Source organism: Pygocentrus nattereri, chromosome 6 (assembly GCF_015220715.1).
Source record: "Pygocentrus nattereri isolate fPygNat1 chromosome 6, fPygNat1.pri, whole genome shotgun sequence".
NCBI lineage: Eukaryota > Metazoa > Chordata > Actinopteri > Characiformes > Serrasalmidae > Pygocentrus > Pygocentrus nattereri.
This window is the reverse complement of record NC_051216.1, coordinates 29,278,382-29,304,900: the sequence shown is the minus strand read 5'-3', so window position 1 is coordinate 29,304,900 and position 26,519 is coordinate 29,278,382. Positions and strand designations below refer to the sequence as shown.

The 26,519-nt window shown below is 40.5% G+C and overlaps 1 protein-coding gene across 1 annotated transcript in view; it reads left to right on the top strand.

The window, feature by feature from the left end:
- gli2a (GLI family zinc finger 2a) overlaps nucleotides 1-26,519 on the top strand; it is a 78,063-nt gene that overhangs the window by 3,265 nt on the left and 48,279 nt on the right. Inside the window, exon 2 of the mRNA XM_017695332.2 lies at nucleotides 10,904-11,037. Coding sequence (XP_017550821.2) covers nucleotides 10,923-11,037 — 115 coding nt within the window. The 5' untranslated portion in view covers nucleotides 10,904-10,922. The remainder of the gene's footprint in view (nucleotides 1-10,903; nucleotides 11,038-26,519) is intronic.

Here is a 26,519-nt window from a genome sequence, read left to right as displayed (position 1 = left end):
CAAACACACACACATTTGCAAAGATGCTTCTCCTTCTAGGTCAGGGGGTGGGGGGGGGTGCTGGAGGCAAGCGGAAGGCAGGATACACCCTGGACAGGTCACCAGTCCACCATCAGGCAGACAGACAGACACATTTACTTACACGCACACATCTAGGGGCAATTTACCATGTCCAGTTGGCCTGACTGCATGTCTTTGGACTGTGGGAGGAAACCCACACAAATGTGGGGAGAACATGCAAACTCCACACATAAAGGACCCTGGTCACCCGGCTAGGGAATTGAACCCAGGCCCTTATTGCTGTGAGGCGACAGTGCTGCCCACCATGCCGCTGTGCCGCCCTGTGTACAAACATATATAAAAAACAAATACATATATATGTATAATTTTGGTCTGATTGGAAATGGTTTGAACAGTCACTATTTCAAGGATCCCCCACGACCCTGAGGGAGAAGCAGCTTAGAAAGTGTGTGTGTGTGTGTGTGTGTGTGTGTGTGTGTGTGTGTGTGTGTGTGTGTGTGTGTGTGTGTGTGTGTGTGGAGGATCCATTCAAAACGGCCTCAGTTTGACAAGTGGTCGAGGCCACTATCGGACACAATAGCAGTTCATTTTCTACAACTTGAATAAAAACTAATGTTGACATGCTGCATCATTTGAAAGCCATTGTATCAGTCTGTACACTGACAGATTTTATATTGAACAGAAATGTTTTGTATTTTCAGCATGTGAACTGGAGATTATGGGCCTAGTCGTCATATGAATGGAACACAAATTGATGTTCACTTAATGAGCTCAGCTCCAACTGGACGTGTCTTTGTTTCTCGGACTGTTTGTGTCAAACAAGATCTTGAAGGTCTTAAGATGAGATGCAGCTAAAAACAGTGGCTGAAGTACAATTGTGTCTACAAGTCAATGAATGGACTTGAATGATCTGAAAGATAGCGATGTTTCAAACAAGTGTGCAGTGTTCCTAATGTTGAGTTCAACTGGAGATGAGGCCAGAGCAATGAGGAAACAGAGAGATGTGAAGAGTGCTAACTGCTTACATTCATTTACCCTCTCAAAGGGTGCTTTTTGAGTTTCAGCTCCTCAGCGCTGGCCTTTAGGGCTTGGGACAATCCCTGCATTTTAGAGGCTGGTGTTGGAGACCTCTCCAGACATCTGCTTCATTCTCACATGAGTGTCTGGGGTTAATTAAGACCACATCACATCCGGATTTTCGAGTGTGGATAGGATCCTTCATGCTTTCTTTTCCCACTCATGTGCAGCTACCGGGGCATTGTTAAGCACCTTTGCTCTGGGCCTATCATCAAAGAAACCAATGAAACCACACACTCATCTGTGTAAGAAATGGCCTCAATAAGACTTTAATAAGCCTTGAAAAAGTGCATGGCAGTAATCAGTGCTGGACCCAAACGTTTGATTGATTGACCTCATTAGTCGTTTGGAAACTATGCCAAACCTAAGAAAACACGCCTAGTTACAAACTACCAGTTCATCAGGGAAAGTGACAGAGAAATGGCATCTGTGTTGAGTGATATAGTAATTCTTTCACATAGCATGTTGGAGATCATATAAGAGTGAAAGCATGCATGCTGTTATGTGTGACTATTAAACCCTGTTTAGTTATGAGGTAAGGGAATGTGAAGAGGACATTTCTGTCCTGAATATTCATTACAAGGGATGATAAACAGGCTGTAAAAACTGATTTTTGCAATTTTGTATGTGATGAACTGGAACAAACTCTTTTCCAGAATTTAATAAATGTTTAAAACAACAAAATGGGCTTTCACCCTTTGTGCCTTCTATTTACTTTGACCTACATTTTACTTTGTCTCTTTCTTTTAAACTCTAGCCTCCCACACTAAAATTAACACATGAAATCATAAATGTTGTTTATACAACCTTATATATGATTTGTTGGAGCTGGGCAATTTCTGAGTCCACAGGCTATTGCTAGCATTTCCCAAACCACACATCCACCTGTGATTCATTGAAGCTACCAGGCAGAGTGTGCGGAGGATGGACTCAAATTTATTTCATTGCTCAACCAAGAGTAAACATTACACTTTACCAAAATTATACATCTAGTTGAGCAATGGAGCCCATGTAGAGACAGCTGGTGGTTCTACGATGTGTAGCTGGGCAGAGCATCTTTAGACCATGAGAACAGTTGTCCTTGCTATTAATCATTGGTAGACCGCCTTTAGAATGAGCTAATGCATTGGAGATGGTGGCTCCTGCTCAACTTCTGACTCATCGAGAAGAGGGATGATGATATGGCTGGAGGCACTGTAAACACTCAGCACCATATATATGTGTGTGGTAATCTGTGGTGAGAAAAAGAATTGTACTTCGCCAGCTTCCGAGGAATCGAGTATCATATGCTGTGCCTCTCTGAGGACCAGCTTTGATATACAAGTAAATTAATTCCTGAAGGGTTAGGGTAATGATTCACTGTTACATCAGGGACAACCCCTTGACATGAGCCAGTAGAGAAAGTATCATCATAGCAATCATGGTATCATCTTCATGGCTGTCCTGCTGTTTATCCTCCTGACTGACACTACCTCAAACAATGCCGCACTGTTCAAAGTGTTTGCTGTCTGCTCTAATCTGATGCAGAAGCTGATTCTAAACCATAGGCGGCTCAACAGAGTCAAGGGAGTCTTCTGTTTGTGCTTCCAAAACCAGATTATTGGAAGTGTAGAGGCCGACGTAAGTGAGTTGTGATTTATCGGGTGGCCTCCCGTAGTTCCAGACAGGGCTGGCCAGGAATGGAGTGGGTGGACGGATCTCCTTGTTATGCTCCATAGGATGAGCAGGACCATTGGAGGTTAGCTGCTGAACCCCTGCCAGGCCACAGACTCCTCTCCAGCCGGGCTGGAAGACGAGCAGGACGTGTTAAGCGAGGGGAAGCCATGTGGTAGTCTTTAGCAATCGACCCGCTCCACTCCCTGACACACACACGTCCACTCCCGCTCATTGGCCTCTCGCTGAACGCCATGCTGGGCCCTGGCCAGGCCGAGGCTGCTCACTGAGGAATTCACTCATTATGCGCAGAGAGATTAGGATCATCTGTGTTCCTGTCATCATTGCCTAAGTTACGGTGTGGCTTAGATATATAGTCCTCCACTGTGTAGGCTTCATAACAGCAGTCTTTGGAGAACTTAAGCAGTCACGATCTGGATTATGAGAAGTAGCACTTGTTGCACTCTGGCTTCAAGCAGTAGAAGTTAGTACTAACTTCTAAAAATAGTGGCTGGACTGCATAGTTGATAACCTCATTGGCCTCCACACGGCCTCCATAGGTTAGATTCCCTGTTCAGTTACTTCTGTAGCAGTAAGAGTCCTTGGGCAAGATTCCTAATATCCTCATAGAGTCATGGAGCATTAGAGGGTGTCCCATTTCTCATTTTAGTGTTGAAATGGGGGCTCATGAGCACCCTCTGTGCACCCTTACTGCACACTTTGGCAAAGCCTGCTTTGATGTAAACTCAAATCATTACAATGCATACTAGGACCATTCTTAGATTGATTTGATTACATCTGTCTGAACAGCATGGCAGAGAAGGAGATATTGAAATAAGCAAATTAGCCAATATAACGCATGCAGGTATAATTTTACTGTTTATAGTAGATCGCACACACTTTTAAACCGTTTTTTCACGTAACCTCAGTGCTGGCTTTAAAGAGGACCACATAGCTGGTACCAGATGGGAGGCTACTTTCACCTACCATTTTAATTCACTCTGGCTAAGTGTCTGCTAAACAGCTTGTGTGGACGTAAAATATCCTTCATGCTTCAGGGTGATGAACTGGCCACCATTTGAGAGCAGTTGGCTTGTTTGTGATTAGATCAGAGACTGTAAAGGTGTTGGGGTGTCAAGCAGCTGGTACTCCCCCTACCCCTTCCCCCACCCCCCTGGCACATACACTCTCAGCATCAGACAGCACGACCCCTCTTTTCCTCCCCACAGCCGACACACTGCTGACTCACAGCTCAGACAACAAACCAGGACACAGATGGATGTCTCACACTGAGCGGTAAAATATGCTCACCCACAGTGACAGTGCTGAGAAATCTTAGTAGACACTGAGTGGAATCTGACATATAAAACATGGCTGATTGCTGAGTGATAGTGAAGGATGAGCTTTATCTTCATTCATTTGATTGAAAATTGAAGGGAAAGTTTTTCCTAGTTTTCATCTTGCAGCTTTGTAAACTATTTACCTCTGGTTTTTACTCATACACACCAGCCCACAAGCTGTTACTTCATCATTTCAGACTTTTAAGTTGTGTACAATGTGTGGTTGTTGTGTTTCCCCACAGTGACTCTCTCTGTTGATGATATTTGATAGGCTAACTACTACATTGTCTAAATTTCCTGAAGCTGATCATTGTGTTCCTGGAATCACGGACAGAATCTCTACAGTGACGCCAGTGAGTCATCCTAACAAAGCAGAAGTAGAAAATTTAGCAAATAATAATTAAAGGGCCAATATTACGGAAGAAAATATTTCGAAATAAAAGAGGTTGATGTAATAGGCAAACACGGTTGACACGGTTGACAGTGTCAAAACATACTGCTCACTTATTAGTCCATGGAGTCCATATATGGAGTCTATTTTGCCATAACAGCCTATTTTGAACTCGTTGTTTTGTGATGTCATGAAAACATTTAAGCAACAGAACATGAGAGGGAGTGTGTTATTGGGAATAGCGATAAAACACAACCTCGAGTGTTTTATTGCTTTTGTACAACAGTTAAATAAATGAAGTAATAAATTAATAAATTAGGTTGTGAATGTGGTGTTTAATATGTTTTAATGTCAGCAATTCCTTCTGCCATATTATAGTTCCTTAACAAGCAGCTTGTTGCTATGTCAGAGTAACGAGCTCTGCTCACTCGCTATAGACCAACTGACCGTTTGGGAATTTTGTCTAGACTCAAATTCAGTGTCTGATCAAATCAGCTGTCGGTGAAATATAATGTTCAAAGTATCTATTTTCTGTTTGTGCGCAAAATAAAAAGTAAAAACATTCAAATAGCTTGAGCGTCTCATCAAAGTTGTTGCTTAGCAACGGCATCTCAGTGGAATGATACCGTGTTTGTGATAAACCCGTGATGTTATGGCCAAATAACAGCACGGTTAGAACGCTTCTCAACCAATCAGCTTGCGTGGCCAGGACTAACTGTTGTATAATTACATATATTTACTAAAGTTAGAAGGAGTATTTAAGCCCAGATTCTTTTTGATGAGGCACAATACAGGGCAGGCAGTTAAAACAGAGTTTACTAGCACGTATTTTACACATTTAAATATAGTAAGATTACAGGGCGCTTTTTTACAATTTACCTGAGTCAGTCTTAAAGGCAGAGGAACAAGTCACACAAACATCATAAGTCGACCTCTGTGGGAAACATAATATTAAAAAATGTAGGTCCCATGATTAATTTTGCAATGGAAGAGTGAAAAAAGAAAGAAATAAAACACGAAAAAACTAGGCTATTCCCACATTTCCCTTTTGCTCCACCCCTTTATCTGTCCCTGACACTATTATCTCAGCTATGTGTTGTTTATGTGGTTAAGATTCCTAACCTTAAATAGTTGCTTCTCTGCATTGCTTTCAGAGACATATTATATGTACTTACACCACCACATGCTACCCATTGTGTTTGTTGCATAAATACGTTACACAATAACTATAATTGCCTTCCCGAGTCTGTAATTAACTTTTTAATAAGGGAAGTATCGCTGTGCTGTTGGCTCAGGGTGAGTGGAATGACAGCTGAGGCTGTGACGAGAGAGTGCTAAGAACACCGCTCGGTTTTAGCGACCCAAGCAAATGGTGTTGAGAGGAAAGAAATTCTTTCATGAGCTCTGTGATGTGAGAAGCAACAGCTGTGGCCTTAGGACTCTCGTGGAGTGTCTTCTAAGTAAGCCTCACCTTGTTTCTAAGCCCTTTTCACTGTGATATGAGCCTCGTAATGATTTAATTAGCAACTCCAACTTACACGGCTACGTTTCTCATGCAGGCAATGCAGGACGTTTGGTCAGAGAGGGATTCCTCCTCATGTTATATGTAAGTTCTGAAGTCAACATCTGTTTTAGATTGGATGTGGACAAAGAGATCAACCACAGGATATTGCATTTACTGAAGGCTTAATGGGGGAGGGGCAGTCTCATCCTTTAGACTTTGGCTGTCTTTTTGACGTTTTTCTTGGAGGTCAGGGATGTTACTGACGCAAGCCAAGCGCCAACTCATCAAAGCCCGCTTGTGTAGAAGGCACTGGTGCATGTTCTGGTAGCGTTTAGCACATCTGGCTTCAATACCCGTCTCATATCTACCTTAGTCTGCCTCAATTTGATTCACTTTCTGAAGATTTTTGTTGTTGTTGTTTTGGAATCTCAGGTGGCAAATCTTCTGTCTGTGTCATGAAAGGCACCTGTAGCTTTGAAACTTTTGGACAGACTTCTGGAACTACAATGAAAGCACCAAAAGCTGCAAAAGTAGAGGTATGATGAAAAAAGCATTAATATTGCAATTGGCTTTCCAAAGTGAAGTGGAAAGGAAGGCAAAAGCTAAATTGAAATCTCTAATTCCACAGTAAATTTAGTATCTCTCCTGTGGCTGGAATGCCATGAAATATAGTTCTTCAACACTATTATTTTGACATAGTGTTACTCAGAGCAAGGCAGTATTAAACTGCAGCATGCCCTTGAGGGAAAATGCTGGTCAGTAAAAAGTGAATTAAATTAAAGGTTTCCACAGTACATTTACCGAAAAGAGGAAGACCACATTGGTGGAGTAGCCACAGTGGTCAGGCCTTGCCTCAAAAAAACAGCTGTGTTTTTTGTCTGAATTATATTGGCCTTTTCTGCAAAGAAAATGCTTGAATTGTGGGCCTATAGATGGACTCATTCTACTTTGTGCTTTTTTGTAAAAGGAATTATGTGCAGGGGAAAAGCAAACTACCTGATTATCTGAAAAGGAAAAATAATAGTCATCTATGATTTGTCCTTTATTTTGTTTTCATTTTCCCTAAGTGGATAATAATCCTGTATTTGTTTTAGTCTTTATCTTAATTTATCTTCAGTTAACTCACATTGTATTCTTAGCCCTAGAGTAAAGTCTGCATTACAGCATATGTGCTACAGTCTTGGTGAAAAGGGTTCTGTAGTACCTAAAAGGTTCTACAGGAGATTCTTTCTGCAGTGCCACAGAAGATCAGTTTTGCTTTACTAAGTGACCATGTTTGATAAAGAGATGTATGCATGTGAAGAATCTTCCAAAATTTTGAACCTTCCTATATTAATGTTTTTTTTCTAGAAGGTTAACATCTTCAAAGAAGTCTTCATTGAATAGTTCTTAAAAATTGTGTTTCTATAGCATTACACAAATAACTGTTTTTGGCATCTTTATTTTTACGAGTGCAGTATAGAACCTTTTTTTAAAAGATTCTCAGAAGAGCTATATACAACTAGCCGTTAACCATACGAATATACATTTAGTTCTGTATAACCATTTAATTCTATATAAGTCTGCCTTTACTAAAGAACGCTTGAAGAAGAGTCTACAGAAGTAACCCATTCTGGAAAATGAAGTCTACTTTAATCAAATACTTTAAAGCAGTTTGTGAAAAAAATCCAGAACAGAACGTTTTGTACTTTAAAACAATGGTGACTGTATTTCATTGATCCATGGGGCATTCCATATGATTCAGCTCTGACAAAGAATTGTCTTTGTCTGAGGATGACTTAGAGACAGGAAACTTCACTTACCCTGACCTGCTTTTAGGGTCACCGACTCTGAGAGAACGCTGGTGGACCTCCATCTCCATCAGCCTCCTGTGTCAAAGATAGGCAGCAAAGAAGCGTAAAGAAACTGAAGATTTCAAATGAAGAGTTCACTTTGATGTGTGTTTGCATTCCACTGAGAACTGGTGAAAGAGAGGAGCTGCTGAAATGGAATGAGGGTACAAGGCAAACATGCATGTTCAGTCCATTGCTGAGAATACTGGAGTTGTTGGACTTATTTTATATCACTGTCATTTATCCACTGGTGAAGGGCCTACAGTGTGTCACACTGCATTTGGCAATATTGCAAATCAGACGTATTTAAACGCAGACATATAGCCAGCTTTAGAACTATGACTCTTTGTGAGGGAATTTTACGAGGACTTTTTTTAGCCTTGTGTTTGCCTGAAACTGCTTGTTCTGCAGGGTCAGGGAGGTTGCACTTTGTATTTCTGGAATTGGTCATTCTTACTCTGGCCTGTAAGCACAAGGGTGATCTGCACACCTGTTGCTTCTTTTCAAAGTGATTACAGCCACAAAAGGAAATGGTCAAAGCTGTCCGTCACGCATTCATTTCCCCAAATCTCATTCAGTGTGAACTTCTTTGAAAGAAAAAACCTATTTTGACACTTTGAGAGCTCACATAACCACTGCTGTTTCAGCAGAATCACCCCAGTCGTTTTCATTACTTCAAGTGAAAAAGAACATTCTTTATAACAAACAAACAAGTAGATACCCCAGGTTTTGTTGAGTAAATTGTGAGTCCCTCCTTTGTGAAGCTAGTAGCATGGGAAATGAAAAAAGAAACGATGGAAAGTATCAAAGGGATCTTGCCAAACCTGTCTTTCTTCTTAATGTGTCAAAATAAAAAATCTGACTTTTAATGTTGTAAAACTATATATAGCTGGCATTAAAGATAGTTGTGGTCTAACTGATGGGCTCAGTAGCAGAAGGAGAATGAGAGCAGGGGGCTTCTAGGGAGGATTAGCCTTCAACCCTGCAGGGTCCCGTAGACCTCGGTCACGTGGACCTGAGGTTCTGATCCTTTTCACACGCTGCACTTGTCAGAGCAGCCATCCAGAATGAAAGAGGCGCTCTCTTGTCGTTCGTTTGCCCTCTCTACCACCTGTCCACTCAGTTCCTGACACCTGTACTGTCCCATCACATCTCAGCAGCTCTGTCAAAGAGATAGTCTAAGCCTGGTTCTTCAGACCGCAATGGAGAACGATGCATGTGTTGTTGGCATCCAGAAGTGGGAGAAGCACTAATTTCTAGTTTGACATATCTGCACTGTTTCACTTCCAAAGCAGGCAGTATTGCTATCGTTTCTGCTTTCTGGTGCCAGTTTTAGCATGGTGGAATTTGGACACTATCTTCAAAGATTCATTTGGATCTTGCCTAATGATTTTGCTAATGGCATGGAACAAGAACAACCTTGCTCAGTGAGGGTCCAGGTTACTTGGGGAGCAGTTCTTCATGAGGGCGGTGTACAAATGTGGAAAATGTTTTAACTGGCCAAGAGTCATTTGATGACAACAGAAAGATCACAGATCACACACAGCGTGAGCACCACGTTATCTGGGTTTATAAAGGCACCTTTAGAAATCGAAGTTGTTTAGTAGCATCTCCAAAGAAAAGTCTAAATGAAGCGTCAATGAGACAGGATGGCAAATGGACTTTCTTGGCTTACAAGAAGTGAAACAGATGCTGTCCAAGCCCAACAGCCCACCTCTAATCGGCTTACCTTGGCAGTGAAATCTTCGACTGGCAGCCCTTAGAGGTGATGAATATGGTCTATGTTCGTCTTACAGGACGCTGACCATAAGAAAAATGATATTTGGATTTAGCATGTTTAAACAGGGAGGCTTATGCAATGCAATATTAAGTCTTGCAGATCTCTAACAAGCTGGTTTCAACATGACTCCAAGCGAATTCCTAAAGAGGCAGCTATAGATATTAGCTTACCATAATGCCATAATGAAGCAGTGCTGTATTTGCTGTTATCAGACATCCAAAATACGAGTTCATAGGACTATAAAAGAAAAAGGTTTCAAAATTCCCTGAAACCTCTGAAACCCTGAAACCCTTTTCAGGCCATGTAAATAAAACCATTTCTTTGGCTAACAACACTGACTCCTTCAGAAATTATTTTAGAGAACGTAAGTGTTAATTCCCTTTTGGTTGCCTTTAAGCATAAACACATTTAAACTGTGGCGTCTGAGTTCAGCTATATATGAGAACAGTTATTCTCATGTGCCATCCAATTTGGAAAGCAGTGCACGCAGACTTGCCAACAGGTGTAATGTTTTTGCACTTTTATGTGTGATTTCATTATTGCCTCACTAACCACAGTAAACCCAAATATGCTAGCTTGCGTTCCGTTTCTCAGCATCAGTCCAACCCTTTGGGCTTGAATATGACTTAACATTTGTTTTATACATCCTGTAACCTTGAGGATAAAAACCACATAGTTTTGACTGTATTTTCTTTATCCAGGTTTTATAAAATGCAAACAGCTTTTGAAAATGTTATGTATTTTATATTCCTACTAATGTCTGAAACTGTAAGCTCAGTGAAAGCACGAGAGGAGGCTAATTAAACCACTGACAACATCTGTTCTTTAGCCACTCTCAACGATCTTGTACATCGGCTAAAAAGCAAACATTGTAGATAGCCTCAATCAGTGCCTGAAAGGCCCCAAAGAGGGACTTCTTTTCAGTCTCTGACCGGCACTTGTTTGCACTGCACCAAGGATAATCTTGTAGGTTTCACGAAGTTAAACAAGCAGCACGCTGTCAAATCATCTGCTCTCGGTGTGGCGTTTGAGTGCACTGACAGAGATACAGGAGAGGAAGCTTTGTATCCTCCCTTTGCACAATCATGCCACAGTTTTTGTTCTAATCATTTACACAAGGCTTCTTAAAGATTCTAAACCAATAGACAGTGCGAAGAGGGATAAAGTAGAAAATGCTGGTGAGCACTCATGCAACATATTTCCTTCCAGTCCTTTGGTCTGTTTTGTATTCTTTGAAATCCTAGTTCACAACGTATTGCAAATGCTTTTAATGAGTAGAGATTGACACTTTCTTCTCCTCCTCAGGCTCCCTACAAGTCCTGTCATGGAGACCACAACCCCAGCAGCACCAGAGAAGAAGGAGTGCAAGGGCTCAGGCCTGGATGTTAGCAGCTTCTCCGACCTGCCCAAGAAGCCCTCGCCCACTGCAGTGACACGAGGTGGGCGAAAAATTTATTAAAAAAAAAAAGTCAACTTCGCTAGAAATCCTTAACTAGTCTCTATCAATATTAAGTGAGAGCCCTGTACTAAATCATATGCCTATGATGATGTTCACCTTCAGGTGAGCGAGTCTCATGCATGAAATACTAAAAAGGAGATGATCAAATGCTTTAGAGGTGACCTCAAGGACAGTAATGAATTTTCATGAAACCGGCCCTACGGAGCTTATATGTAAAACAGCCCATAAATCTCATAAAAAGGACAGTTCAGCGCAAGGCTTGGAATTTTTAACATACGCTATTACTTGGTACAGTTTAGAAACCCATTTTAATTTAGTAGTCAGAAGATGCAGACTCGTGTTGACAGGCTTTCCGAAAGGTTCGTTCATTTAGCACTTGTTGACTTGATGGTGCAAAAAGAGAATAAAGCAAAGGGGAGAAAGGCAGCACATGTTTAAAAGATGTCAGTGAATGTGTGATGAAAACCCAGACTAACGAGGTTGAAAGACCTTGTTCTTACCTCCAGAGTATAAATGTTATAAATTACTTAAAGCGGCTGGTGGAGTAGTGGTCCACGCTGTCCGTCAGAGTCCTCTGACAAACATGAGGATGGTGAAAGACCTTTGAAATGCTAATGGTCTTTTGATATTGTGGCATTTTACTGTTTAATGAAGGGCTTGGTGGCCTGCCATAAGAAGGCAATGATCATTAATTGTTTAAAGACACTGGTGAAAATAGGGCATTGGTTTGAGCACTCTTGAAAGTCAACGTAGACAAACATGCATATTCTCTGATGATTACAGTACATTTTTTTGTACGTCTGGATTTTAAACAATGGACATCATTTTAATTATCATGACCTGTTAATGAAAGTGTACATGAAATATTTTGAACAAAAGCAGCGGTTAAAATGTGGGACAAGAGATGTGTTCTCACATATGAGGTTGAAGGATCTTTTTCTTATCTCTGGAGTATAAATGTTATGCATTACTTATCAGGACTGCTGGAGCTTGTGAGTTTCACTTACTTTGCCCATCTTGCTCCACAGAGAGTGTACATAGATATGGTAATAGAGTTTACCAACCCAGCATATTACTGTTTAAAGGAGGTGGTTGATGACCTGCCAGAGGACATTAATGGAATGATAATCATTATTTTTGATAATAAAAAATAGGACACACAATTCTCTTTTCAAGATTTTATCATATATTTATCACTGATAGATAGAGGTGGCATGATATACCTTTTTTGCCCATATCAACTACCAGTATTTTAAATGGTTATTGAATTTGTGCCATCTCTACTGGAAGAGAAATTAATTGTAAGATCATGCATATAAAATGGAAATACGTAATAATAGGGGGACACTATTGTGTGCATTCTGGCCCATGCTTATATTCAATATTTTTCTTGTACATATCAGTCGATGATGACACCAATGTCTAGATATTTATGAAATGCAGAAATTAGGCCTAAATCCACTTGGAGTGGCTTTACAGAGAAATATAACATTTATTAATATAGGGTTGCAAAAGAGGCAGCATAGAACTTTGCACAGAAACCCAGCGTTGCTGAAACATTCTCTTCTGCTAGAGTACAATAGATGTCATCAAATATCAGTTTAAATTATCAGACAAGACTATTCAATTTGATTCAGGTGTCTCTGTACATCCGAAGTTCTTAAATGTTTTGTTACAGAATGTACGTTTTGTAGATTTTGATAGAAGCCAACTACAGAAATACAGCCCTACCTACTGCACACATAAGCATGAAGATCATAGGGTAAACAACTACATGCCTTACCTTCTCTGTTTAGTAGTATGCCCACTAATTAACACATGGACCAGCTGTGTGGTAAAATCCCCCTTACTGTGTACTTTGACACAATTTCATTTGGCTCAAATTGAATCTTCACACTTTTTCACGTTGGCACATACATTACATCCACAAACATTACCTTGGACTGAAAGATGGTCATATGGTTAGGTGTTGGACAACATGCCTTGTTAATGACTTCAAATGAGCACCTATATTTTTACTGACAGTCCACAGCTGTCAGACCTTACATACACTTGTAGCAAGATGGCACTCCAGCTGCAGGATTTATAAGGCTCTTTGACCAGTTGTTCACCACTTAAGGCAACATGTGCTCGAAGCAGGTACAAGTACGGAGTTACAAGGTTAGTAAATGGTGTCTATTTCAGAGGAAGTCTATGGAGGATTCTTTCTGACAGCAACACATTCCTTGACAACAGCTCAAGCCAGATTTCAGCAAGGAACCTTCAGTGTAATGTTCCATTGTATGATCTTTCAAAAAAGTGTTTTGGATGAGAGGGGTGAGATGGAGAATGCAAGTGATTTATAACAGAGAAGCAATAATGGAAAAAATGTTTGACTGATCCAACATGCAGTAGATGGACTGTGTGTTGGTCATCGGCTTGTTCTGTACTAGTACTTGGAGTTAGTACTGAGGAGACTTTCTTATCTCTGCCGGGTAGGTCTCTGTGGAGACGTAGAATGTCGGATAGAGAAGCCGGTGGAGGGGGGGGGGGGGTTCGGGGGGGCTGTGTTCTGCTCAGCCATGCAGCAGGCGGCCCTGGGGGACGGGGGAATGCGCTAGAGGTCAGGCCACTGGCAGAGAAAAATGTGGCTTAAAAAAGCTGCTCCGTCCGTAGCCCACTCTAAAGGGACAGCCACTAATCTTCCTGAGAAAGGGATTTATGCTCTGTTTTTTTCCCCTCTTCCCTTTCTTTTTCTCTAAATGAGGCCCTTCCGCTGCTGTGGTTTCTTGGCCCCTGTGAAAAGCAGTCAGAGAGTAGGGATCTTTCACAGGTAAGCCTTAGCAGCCTAAATCCACATCAGCTCCTCCTTCATGATTAAAACCTACTGTTTTGAAGCCCACATCTGATTTTTAAAAACCAATAAAAGAAGATACTAAATCTGTTTGGTAGTCAAGTACCCTTATTCTTCCTAATTGAACTCCTAACTTGATTTTGGGACAACAAAACAATTCGTTTTTGAAGAGAATCCTGCTGTCCTGTGATAGACAAAACATATAACAGTTGTTTTGTGTGAGTATTGGCTTTTAAGCATCACAAAAACAAACTATATACAGTTGTCTGTATGTATTGACACTGCCTCTCCCAATCGTTGATACCTGAGAGGACTTGCAGGCAATTACAGGAAGGCCTATTGACTCAGTTCATTTTTCTCTTACTGTTAGCGGTACGGCTGCCCACTATCTGGAACTGACTGCTTTCCTTGAGAAGACATTGATATATTTTCAGAGGGGGAAATATTCTGTAAAAATGTAAGATGACCCAAGAATATGTATCATTTATTTACAGAACCTTTTTAAAAAGCGATGGATCCATGCAGCAAAAACTCTGTGGTAGCCATCAAACTTCATGCATATGGTGCTGAGATAGTGTGTCAGCTGAACTTGTGTTGAAAAAGATTCCAGAGTTTTACTTGTGCCCTGAACTTTCTATGCATTCTGACTTTGAATCAGTTACATCCATGTGGAAACTACTTCTTTCACCAGCGGCGGCCCACTGAATAACTGGGCTAAGGGGATTTGTGAAGAGATTAATTCATGTGCCTTTTATAAACAGTTAACGTGATGGCTTTCCAAGATCCCCCCGCCCCAAACCCTTCCATCTTAAATTTCACTTGGAGGACTGGCCAGCCCTAAAGGGGATTTAAAGATTAGATATGGTAAGTGAAAGCAGGGGGATGTCTTGATTTTGTTTTTTTGCCATGTGTCTACAAAGTCATGACAATTTAAGCAAGAAGCTAGAAAAGTTGCACTGGTTTCTTTAGCAGTTTGAGAAAGTTAGTCAGAGAAGTCATGGCCTAGATACAGAATGAGGCTGGCTAGAAGAAGTCCAGCACATTTTCCATCAGAGTTAGCTTGAATTAAACCACATGGGTTTTAGTTCTTTTTTTCTTCAACATTTTGATGTTGGCACTTAAAAATGTCTAGCATATTTCTAAGATTAACATGAGTGAAAATAATGAATAATATATTTATACTGTTAACTTGTAACTTGTGAAGAATGTTGTAGAGCTTTTAGAAATACCACCAGAAAGAAGTGTTTGAGAAAGAAGTTCATGATTATGGGGTAGAAGAAACACCCATTTTGACGCAATTTGAACCGCATTGTAATAAAATTCAGACATAATATCACACGTTTGAGCACTGACAGAGATACAGTCCAACTCCCAAGAAGATACAATACATAAATTACTCTGAAATGAAAGTACATCCTTGTGATATTCCTTTAATGCCAGAAGGCACTGCTCCTGCTTCAAAGCCTCTAGTTAAAAGTCAAAAAGAGGCTGCTTTAGGCAATGTCTGCACACATAAATCTCTCCGTACTGGAGGAGTCCACACACATGGGGTCCAAAGACAACATGTTACATTCCAAGCCATTTACAAGCGGTGGGAGAGGAGTTGGGAGCAATATATGGATGCTTTAGGGGATTAGTTGGTCCCCCCCCTCATTCCCTTTTCGTTTCTCCTTCTCTCTGTTCTTCTTCCGTTCCTTTTTAAAAGCATGCCATCCCCAGCATGCATGGTTTAATCCTGGCATCAGGCTCAGAGATAGTTCCTTCCTGTTTTGGGTTTCCTGATGTGGATCCACCGGCCCCAGACGTTCTCTTTCCAGGTGTCCTGATGGCTCCCCTTTTTATCGATATGTGTTGGCCAACTACTCATTCCAGCTTGAATCCTTTCAATCTAAACTTATTGTGGGAGTGGGGAACAATAAACAGCTGAAGGGTCTAAAAGAGAAGACGAACGTGTGAGAGCTGTAAACATGAACTTGCATCAAAAAGCTGCTTCCTCAGGCTAGGGAGCAGGCGACACACAGTTAGATGTGGCGTGTCCAAAGTTCAGACACATCTGCGCTCGCCGTAATGAAAACAGGGTGTCAACCACTACCCACATCTTAGCCCTGAGCCAGGCCAGTAGACCAGTTAAGCGTGACAGGAAGAACATGTCTGAAGCCATCCAGACATCCAGAGTGGATAGAAAAGGACAATATACAATGCAGGGCAGTATATCAGCCATAGCATCCAGAACACAAACAGAGCTTAGGTTACTCAGGTTTGCTGCAAGCCTACAGTTTCTTAAAGCCACATTCAGTAATTATGAACTATGTTAGCAACTTTTTGTGTATTAAGTCATCAACTGGGTTCTAGAGCTCAGACCAGCTGTCATAGTGATGTTTTTGTTTTGTAGTCACTGACATGGCAATATAAGGAGCTCAGGGTCTTTCATGGTCTTTCACACAAAACAGCTGATTTTTTTACAAACGTTATAATTCCTCCCCTGAGACTTATTTTGCTTGTAATTTTATTTATAAGTCTTTAGTGGTAACTTGCTATTCTACATTAAAGGCCATTAGTGATTAGTACACTTATCAGCCAGCTTAGTCACAGACACACATTCCACAGAGTCAGCTGCCAGCACTTGCAAGCCTAATTGTGCTTCAGAAACATTCAAGAATTTTAAAGGTTTAGCCAGAGGATGTAGGTTTAGACATGCTTACCTCTATATAATGTTTAGCTTGCAGTGTTAACAGAATGCCCTAAGAGACCTTCATCTGATTGAGAAAGTCCCGGACATGCATTGTTCTGCTTCTGTGTGTCTGCCACTAATGATGCATGAAGAGATTTTTTTTTTTAGATTGAATACAGTCCACATGAAATTTATTTTATATGAATTATATTTTCTACTTCAGTTCCAAATTTATTTCTAATTTAATTCCAGTGAAATTTAAGCCTGTATGGTCAAGAAATATTGTTATTAACATTCCATGTTTAATTCATACAAAGGCTTATTACTCAGTAACTACAGGGACTTCAGTGCAAACTAATGGACCTATTCTTAGGTTATAGAAGTATGTAATAAAACTTTGAGCCTGCTGGCAGGCCCATGGCTTTAAAAAGGGGTTTAATATATTAAACATATTAGACGTTTCAATTTTAATCTAATTATCTCCTTTACTGTACAGAAAAACAACTTCTAAGTGGGCTAAAATATGTGACTTTCCAGGAACTTTCCCATAGAATTGCTTTGATGGCAGTTGAAGCCAGTCAGAGGGAGGGCCGGACAGCAGCAGTCATTACTGGATATGCTCCAAGGACCCGGCCCAGACAGGCTATAGTAAACTGTGTGACCAGCAAAATAAGCAGCAGGGGTTGACTGTGTAAATGCAGCGAACCGAGGGATAACAAACAGAGGAATCCTCCGACCGCTGGTGGACAGACAGTCGCCCTAGAGCATGAGGGGGCTGTGCTCTTCTTAACCATTCAGCCAAATAATGAGTGCAAGTGAAGATCACTATGATTGCTCAAGCTTATGCTTTCCCTCACAGTGCATGTGCAGACGACGTGGTAAAATGACCTTGCTGGAGTGGTGTCTTGCGCTTCGTAGTGGATTGTGGTTGTTACGAATCAAGGCTTGTTTTTCATGGAGAGGAGGTCAAAGCCCAAGAGAAACTAAGATTTGTTTGGATAGAGGAGAGTTGGTGCAGTTTGGCGTTTGGTCTGTAGGGAAGCATGGCTGCTTTTAGAACTCCCTCCCTGATACGCCCTCTAATTTCAGGCCTAGTGGAAGTGAGCAATATGGCTGCTATGGTTTAAGGAAAGAAAAACATGAACGTCTGCTCTTGAACTGTTACTGACAGAAGCAGTTTTAATGCTCTGGACAGGCTGCGTGGTTTGCATTGGATATACAATAGTGTGGACAGCACAGTCCATTTTAAAGTTATCATGATTTTTTTCACTCTAGCTCTCACACCCTCCCAACACCCTCAACCTTCAAGATTGAGTTGAGACCAACCGCGCCCCAGCCACCCCCTTCTTTACTGTCTAGCCCCTGAAGATCAGGTTGAAGCTGTTGGTCTTAGCTACCTGCTTCATTTAGTACATTTTCTCAGTGTAAAGTTGTAAACAAACGACTGACGACCGTTTCATTTGACACATCAGTTCAACTTAGCTGTGACAGTTTGCATGTTCATTCACTTCCTGTAACTGTCATTTCAAATTAATAGCCACCTTCTGTTTTTTTCTAAATGCAACCTTATGACATTTCATAATCTTCTGCCCTACTGCTGCAAAATATATAAAGCAGAAACACTGAATATGTCCTACCTTTGTGAAAAACCTGAAGAAAATCATAACTAATGTACAAAAGCAAATTGGTCCAAATTAGAGATGACACCAGTCTGGCACCAGGTATCAGTATCGGGTTGATAAAAACAGGAAATGCTGGATCAGATATTGTAGGGAGAACATGAATGAATTTGATCCTGCAACAAATTTCTCCTGAAATAACTTCACATTGTGTCTCCTCTAGCCCTAATTTTGAAAAAATTATTCTTTACAAAAGAATTTATTTTTGGTTAGGCTTTAAAAAGGCTTTTTAAAACTCGATTAACACATTTTCCTCGGTTGAGCATCCATAGTTCTAGCCTGAAGACCAGTTTCTCTTGCGCTGTTACTCTGACTTTGCTTGTAGTCATCTCATTCAAATACAGCTTTTAAATGACAAGACGTTTCATTAATGGCTCTCTTGGTAAAAGCAGTATTAGTTCCAGCTACTGCAATGCCATGAATTTGTTAATCACCAAAGGACATTAAGTGCTGATGCCACAAAAATCAGTAATATTAGAAACATTAGCACTGGAGGACACTATCAGCAGGCTGCACTAGACAGTGCTCACTAGAGAAAGATGAAGAAATAAATGTGCCATAAACTTGAAACAAGACGTATTAAGTGATTGGGTTGCAGTCGTAAAGAGCTTGTACCATGCAGCCACTTTTGCTCTCACTGGACATTGCTAATGAAACCTGGAAACTATTTTACTATTCTATGTGATTTCTCTATTTCTCTATATATATATGCCAATAAAAACAAATGTGTTTGTGTGAAGTAGGCCACAGGTTCTGAAGTGTCTTGGGTACTTTTTCTTCTCTTTCTGTGTGGCCTGTGGGCAGTAGTGTGTGTCTGCCAACATCTTTGGAAACTCAGAAAGCATTTACATGGGAAATGTAAGAAAGTTTCCTTACTCACTTGCCTTTTATCAACACCAGTTCACAAGTCTGGCAACAGCATCAAATCTCAATCACTCTAATAACAATTTTCCTCATGGCTGGCTTATAAGCAAAAAAAGTTATAGCATTATGGAAAAATGTGGAAAACCATTCACACATTTCAGCATATTTCTGTGGCAAGAGACAACATCTACATATCAAAACCTTGGAAAGTGGGTGTTTTAGCTATTTAGTGAGTGTCTGGGTTCAAGGTCAGTCTGAATGACATGGTACAAATCGGTGTGAATTTAATGTCTCCGGATGAGTCTGCTGGTCCTGTTTTGTGGCCCAGGTAATTTCCCACAATGTAAACTATGCATTCTTGGCTTGGGCTTCAAAGCAAAGCGAGGTCAGCACAGCTCGCTAGCAGATACGGACTTGTTCGTTGCTCTTGCACTCATCCCACTCCTCCTCCCTGTAGCAGCCAGCCGGTTAAGCAGGGATCCAGAGGGGGATCTTATCTTATCTGTGACTCAGAGGATGGCATGAAACCGACTGAATAAACAAGCCATGCTCGTGACATGCTGTGGCATGGAGCCACGTACACATCATCACAAACATGCGGGATCACAGTACAGCGAAAAATGAAAGCCAAGTCCCAGGCCCTTCACTAATATTGGGCCTGAATCTGAAGGCTATATGACTCTGTGCCATAATGTTCAGCACTTCAGACATACAGCTAATCATTTAGAGTTCAGTGGCCATTGCAGCTTGAATGTGTGCATTTACAAAGGTTTACATACATATGTGCACATACTGCATCCTATACTTTTCCAAAGTGTTGGCTTTGGCACAGCCGTGGGTCAAGTCTTTAGAGTGAAATCCCCTTCTAATCCTTCTTATTCAGCGCAGTTTTGTTGTATGAAAGGATCATGCTTGCTCTGAAATTCCCACGACACACACAGGATACTTAAGAAGGGTTGGGGAGGGGGGACTTGTTTATATTTAGAAACACAAACACTTCTTTCGGCTCTGAAAAAACTTTTTAACTACTTAATGCGGAGAGCTTAAGTGTTTAATGTGTTTAACAGCCTATGTGACCTGTGTATTAATTCCCATCCAGGTCAGCTGCAAACAAATCAACCAGACCTGACCCTTTTTGGGGCCATTTATTCATTCTTGATAAAACCAAACTCCCTAATGAACAAGAGCTCTAGTGATACTGTAAGAGATGATATGATTTCCATAGTGCTGTATAAAGCTTCTGTAATAATCTGTAATAAACACTTTCATCTCTGTATAATCCTCCTGTAGAGCTGTATCTGTTTAAATATCAGTTTAGTTAATATTTAGATTACCTAACAGATTTAGGTTTAACGCCTTCCCTGTGATGTGTTTTATAACAGTCACAGTGTTTGGTTACAGTGGACCGCTTCTCTCTTTAACAACAAACTTAGGTTAGTTTGACTGTGACATCAAATAAACATAAGTGTTTAACATCTAAATGCTACGTGATTATCCTTTGACGTGTTCTCTTATTACTAATGTTTAAATGATTTTACGGTCAGGCTTTTCCTAATTTGTTCTCAGCTAAACACTGTGAGATGTTGAAAAAGTGAGACAGTGTTTAAAACCAGTGCACTCTCTAGTAAACTGTCAAAATGTACTGTACCTGTAAAAATTCCTGTAGTATTACTGTAATTCTCTTTTATAAGAGCTGCTTTGATCACTGGAGGTATCTATTATTTATAATAAATCTGTTTTATCCTCACTGTCATTGTAGCACTATTTGTGTTCAACTATAGGAGCAGGATACATGATTGGAATTGGCAGATTTTCACTCCAAACACGTGATCGGCAACTGGCCAGTTTATTATTTATTATTTTTATTTTGGCCAATCTGTGTTGCTATGTTGTTGTAAATAACTGTAGGAGTGAGATTAGAGGTGCATGATCAGAATTGGCCAAGATCAGAATTGGCCAGATTTGTGCTTCAAACATGCAATCAGCAATCTGCCAGTTTGTTATTTTTATTATGGCCAATCTGCGTTGCTATTTTATGACATAAATAATGCCAGCTAAGTGCACTCCGGCTGTATTTGAACATCTATACTAGTTACCTTTGGTACAGAGGATAGTTACTGCTTACTTTGGATGTAGCACTTGATTTGATTCATGTTAATTAAATACACACCTAAATATTTATTTACAAACTACAATGCTAGTTTGACCCATTAAGAGAATACCAGCAATGTGCTGTGCATTTCTTGTGTTCATTTAGTCCTTATGGTGTGAGCTTCAGGTTAACACAAAGCCTGCTAAACATCAGCCTAAAATATCAGCCAATTCGGCTGTTAAGAAATCAGGATTGAAATTGTAATCTGTGAATCTCTAAGTGAGAGGCTGTCACTACTCGTGATTACTAAGGACACTCAACAGGATGAAGCATATCTAGCCCTCAGCATTCAGCAGCCAGACTGAAGTCAGCCATTAACTCATCTCTGCGCTAATGTTCAGCAGCTGAAGCAACAGTGGGCTTCAGAGCTGTTGGGTGTGGGAAAGCCCAGAGAAGCTGTATCCTAGTGCCACACCCTTGCATTAAGAGAGGTCAGATTTATCCATGTGAATGTCTAAGCTTTAGGAGCTTCAAGTACAAGATCAAACTGTGAATAACAAATACAAAGCAGACAGATACAGACAGCCACAGAGCCCGAGTGCAGACAAGAAACTGTTTTTCAACAAAGTGTTTTTTTTTTCCTGACGCTGGGGGTGGTTAAGATCTTTATTCACATTTACCAGGCGCATGGAAAAAGACAAAAATATCTCATCTAACAGCTGGTGAGGCCAATTAGGTTGATTTTACCCTTGACGTAACTAATTCTAAATTGAACTAGTGAATTAGCGTCTTTTCACTCACATTTTCCCCGCTGTTCTCTTCTGTTTTTCTGCCGCTTAGTACGAGTGCCCTGCGCATTCATTAGCTAGAGGTGTCTGGGCAGCAGCCAATTAGCGTTCTGCTCCAGGTAACATTTTCTTCCGTCAGGCGGGCCTCACCCTGCTGGTAGAGACACAGAGGCGTCTGGGCCCAGAGGGAGCCGTCCCAAGCCTGCCAAGAGCAGGCAGAATGAGAAAAAGAGCATACTTTCTCCCACACAGCCTACCAGCTCACCACACACTCTCATCACAAGTGTGTAGAGGGTAGCCCCCCCACCTAACCCCTCCCCTCGGAGCTCAAGAGGTTGCCGTGTCACTAAAAGATCCTCAGTCAGTCTCTTACTGTGTTTGCCCAGCAGCCAAATGGCTAAACTGAAAAGGGGACCAATGTTGACTGAGAAGTTGTCATTGATGAACTGAATTGTGAAGTTGGATCAGAGAGCAAATATGCTTTGTCTTATCTGATTTGCTAGCCCTGATGCCGTATATAGTGCCCCATGGGTCTTCGCCAGATAGAGATCTGCTTTCTGTGTTATGATTTTGTCATCCTTTATGTTGACAGATAGATTTCTTTCAGAGCTCCTATTGGTTTAAAGTGGTGAAGCATATTCCCATGGAATTTAACTTTGCAACCCAAGGAAATTTTGTCAGGCCCCCTCTGTCATTTTTCTTTCTTTTTTGGTATAAAATTCATTATCAGGAGATCTTATATAAACCACTTTTTTATTTATTTATTTTTAGGGTTTTCTAGTCTTAGCATATTCTGGCTTGTATAACTGCAAGGCCTTAATGAAAATCTCTAGAGTCATTTGCGCAGACTTTCCATGTGAAGTAATAGATTTGCTTTTATCAGTGAGTGGATTCGGTGCCTGTGGAAAATCTGTGTGTCAGAGCAGGACATTGAAATGTTATTGCAACGGGCACACACTGACTGTGGAAGTGCAGCCTACATTTCGCCCTAAATAGGCCTTGTGTTCGTCTGTGTTTTTGTAGCTCCGTTTTGACACCTCAAGCAAATTCAACATGGCAGCTTTTCAAATGCACCGAGACAGCATAATTGCCATGTAACTACTAATGAAAATGTAGTCAAACAGAAGAAATAACATCACTCTGACACCTTCTCGTGTTCAATAGGCACAACATGTAATAGATCCTGGGACATTTAGTGTGGCGCACGCTGAAGCAAAAGTTCTAAAGTTTAAACCGTATGCCTCGAGGTGCTTCTGACGATGGAAACTGACTCTCATATGCACTGTCAGACACTCATATGAATTAATAAGAGTGATGAAATCGTGTTCAGGGGTTTGGAATCACGTTTTTCAGCAATATAAAACCAATTTGGTTGCAGATACATGTTTAAAATGATTCCAATATGAGAATCCTGTGCAGCTTCATGGGTTTTAAAATAGTAGTTCACTGAAGAAAGCTGAAGAAAGTAGTTTAGATTAACAGAGCTTACTGTGGAACTTCTATAGCATAGATATTAAAGTTATAATAAAATGAATGATGTCCAGAATTCATTATATTTCCAATTCATTAGATTCAATTCCAAGATTTCCAAGTGGAGATCAATTCTCAGGACAAGCAAAGAAGAATGTAAATAAAGAATTACAGCGTATTTTTTATCATTTTCTCTGCTGCTTGTTCACATAATACCTGATATCTAAAATATACCTTATGGTGAAAAGTTTACCATATTTAAGTCCACTAAGTTGTTATTGTATATACAATTTTATTGATTTCATGTATATTTATCTCATGCTCTACATAATCGAGGTTCCTGTATGCCTTTCAGGTGACCTGGATGAAAGAATACATGTTCTAATTAAAATCAAGGCCTACTGGTGCTACATAAACTCTTTGAGTTTATGATGACGGCCCTCCAATCATGTTCGTCTCTCCACTTCAAACAGAATCGGAACACGACAGCGTACAAGACTGTAGACGTGTTAGGTTGTTTCACAGCCACAGAGGAATCTTTGCTGTCCAAAGCTGAACTGTCAGATGACTCAGAGTTCACTGTCAGAGGGAATACTGCATCATTTCAAAGCATCAGATCGAGTTTATATTAGGATTTAGTCACTAAAGATTAGCATTAAAGATGTTGCTTTGGCTCACTTTTGGCGTTACACCACCAGGAATGTTGTTTATCACCAACAGCCATTTGGCTGGAGAGCATGTCCCTGATTCATAACTGCATGATGTCACGTCTTCAGAGAGATACTAGTGCCTGGTGAGACAAATGCTGAAGAAGTCTGTCGAATGTGGCGACATGTGACCACAAAGGTCAGTGGCTTTCTGTCATAACCGTTCTGTCTTACTAATAATACATATCAGACTTGTACCATTGAATAAAACAGGCCTTCGTTGACATCATGTTTGCAGTGCCTTGTTCATTGTAGAGGAGAGGCAGCATGTGATATCCATTAGCAATGAGAAACGGAGGATCTGGACACATCTGCGGCACATGTGTATCTTCATCAAGGCGACGGCAACTGTTAAACTTCAATGTGCTTTGAGATTACTTTGATGGAAAGGAGAAATGCTTTTTAATCAGGTCTAAGCTAAGCTTTACCCTGCTTAACTTCACGTCGTTCCTATCACGAAGGTAAAGAGGCCAGATGTTTGTTTAAGTTTGCATGTGGATGAGCTCTAATTTACATTTGAGGTCTGTCATTGTGTGGGGTGGTTTAGCTTGATTATCCATATGTTACCACTTTACTTCAGTGTTAGTGTTACTCTGTGCTGTACTCATAACACATAACCTAAACCTAAATTATAAAACTTTAGTTTTTCGTCAAACATGTTTCAGCGTAAGCAGCGCAGCTTCTCTTTCAAAGCCATTATAGGAAACATAAAACCTCTTTCCCTTTGATATCCATCCAAACATCTCATTAGGAGTCCTGGTAGTGATTTACACATGGACTTAATGACAAACTCCTGATTTAGAGTGGAACTCCATCATTCTTGACAGCACCATCTTGTGGGCTTTGTGTTACAATATCACTATAAGTTAGGAGTGGCCTTTTAGATCTTAAGAAAGATGCCTTTTTACTGGAAACATTGCTAGTAATATGGTTAGTTTGTTTTTTAACTTTGTCCAAAAAAGCTTTGTCATTTTGTCCAAAAAGAGGTTAATATTTTAGGATTATTAGGATTATGACATCTAAGGGCTTATTATTCAGTGACTACGTGGAAAACAATGGGTTATACAAGTGTGCTTGGCCCCATTAAGATCAACATAAAAAAGCATTTACTACCTTTCATGGCTTCTGCTGACTTAAAATCAAAAGTATCTAAAGTTTAAGACGCCCTCAAGCTTTAATGTGCTCCAGTTTTAAAGCAGAGCTACGTGGCTCAGTTCACTATGTTGTACAGTTATGCTATGACAATGAAAAGAAGATACTCACCTCATATGAAGGCACTTATTCTGCCAGACTCTTCACAAAGAAATATCATAGGAACCCCAACTTCAATTTACTCTTATTAGAGGTTTGGGACCCCTCCAAAGGCCCCTTCAATTCAATCCTTTTTTTGCCACTCTGATTAAACAGATCAATAATAAATGCTTAACCATTTGAATTCTGTTCTAGATTTTGCTCATGCTCAATCAGAAACTAGTATAGTATATCCAGCAATAAAGGCAGCATGATTCTTATTCAATACAGTGATAGAAACACAAAGCTCTAATTCCACATGCTGATCCATTTCACCATGCAAAGATGGCCATGCATGTGTTGTAACAGCTCTGGCAGCAGATTTCGAGTTAACCTAGGATCCACTGGCAGGCCCAAAGTTTTACTACACATGCTTGTAGTCCATGTAGTTACTGAATAATAAGCCTTAGTATGTCATAAGCCTGATATTTTAAGGAGTTAAAAGAGACAAAGGCTAAGTTTCTAAATGAAACTTCAGCTATGCGTTAAAAAATATATTTGCAAATGTCAGACTCTCAAACTTGCAAAGAGGTGCACCCAATCAAATACGACCCATCTGCCTGTCCTATTACTTACAATCTGAGGAAAATGACTAATAATGAAGAGCTCTCAAGAAAACTGTCATCATGACTGTCTTCATGGCTAACCTCCTTTTAGCTATCAGAATGCACAACCCACTCAAGAGTGTCCACCTGTCAGAAAGTTAGTTCTCATCATGTCTGCCCAATGCAATGACAATGAAACAAAATTAGGATTGAAAATTGTCAGCAATTATAAGAGGGCAATGAGAATGAGGCTGAGAAATGTAAAAGCAGAGCGCTGTGAACATGTGGAACAGGTGGAGACTAAGAGCCCCTCTGGCTGAATGGCTGCAGGCTGACAGTGAAGAAGAGTTCCACAATGAGCTCTGTCTCAGCTAAGAGAAGGGTCATTAACACAAATAATAGAGAGAAGAATCATTTTAGACACCTCAATTTGGTAATTAGCCATTAATGACAGGAAAACGCACTCATTAGAGGAACGACAGCAGAGGAGAAAGAGAACTTTGCACCATGTGCCCTTAACTTT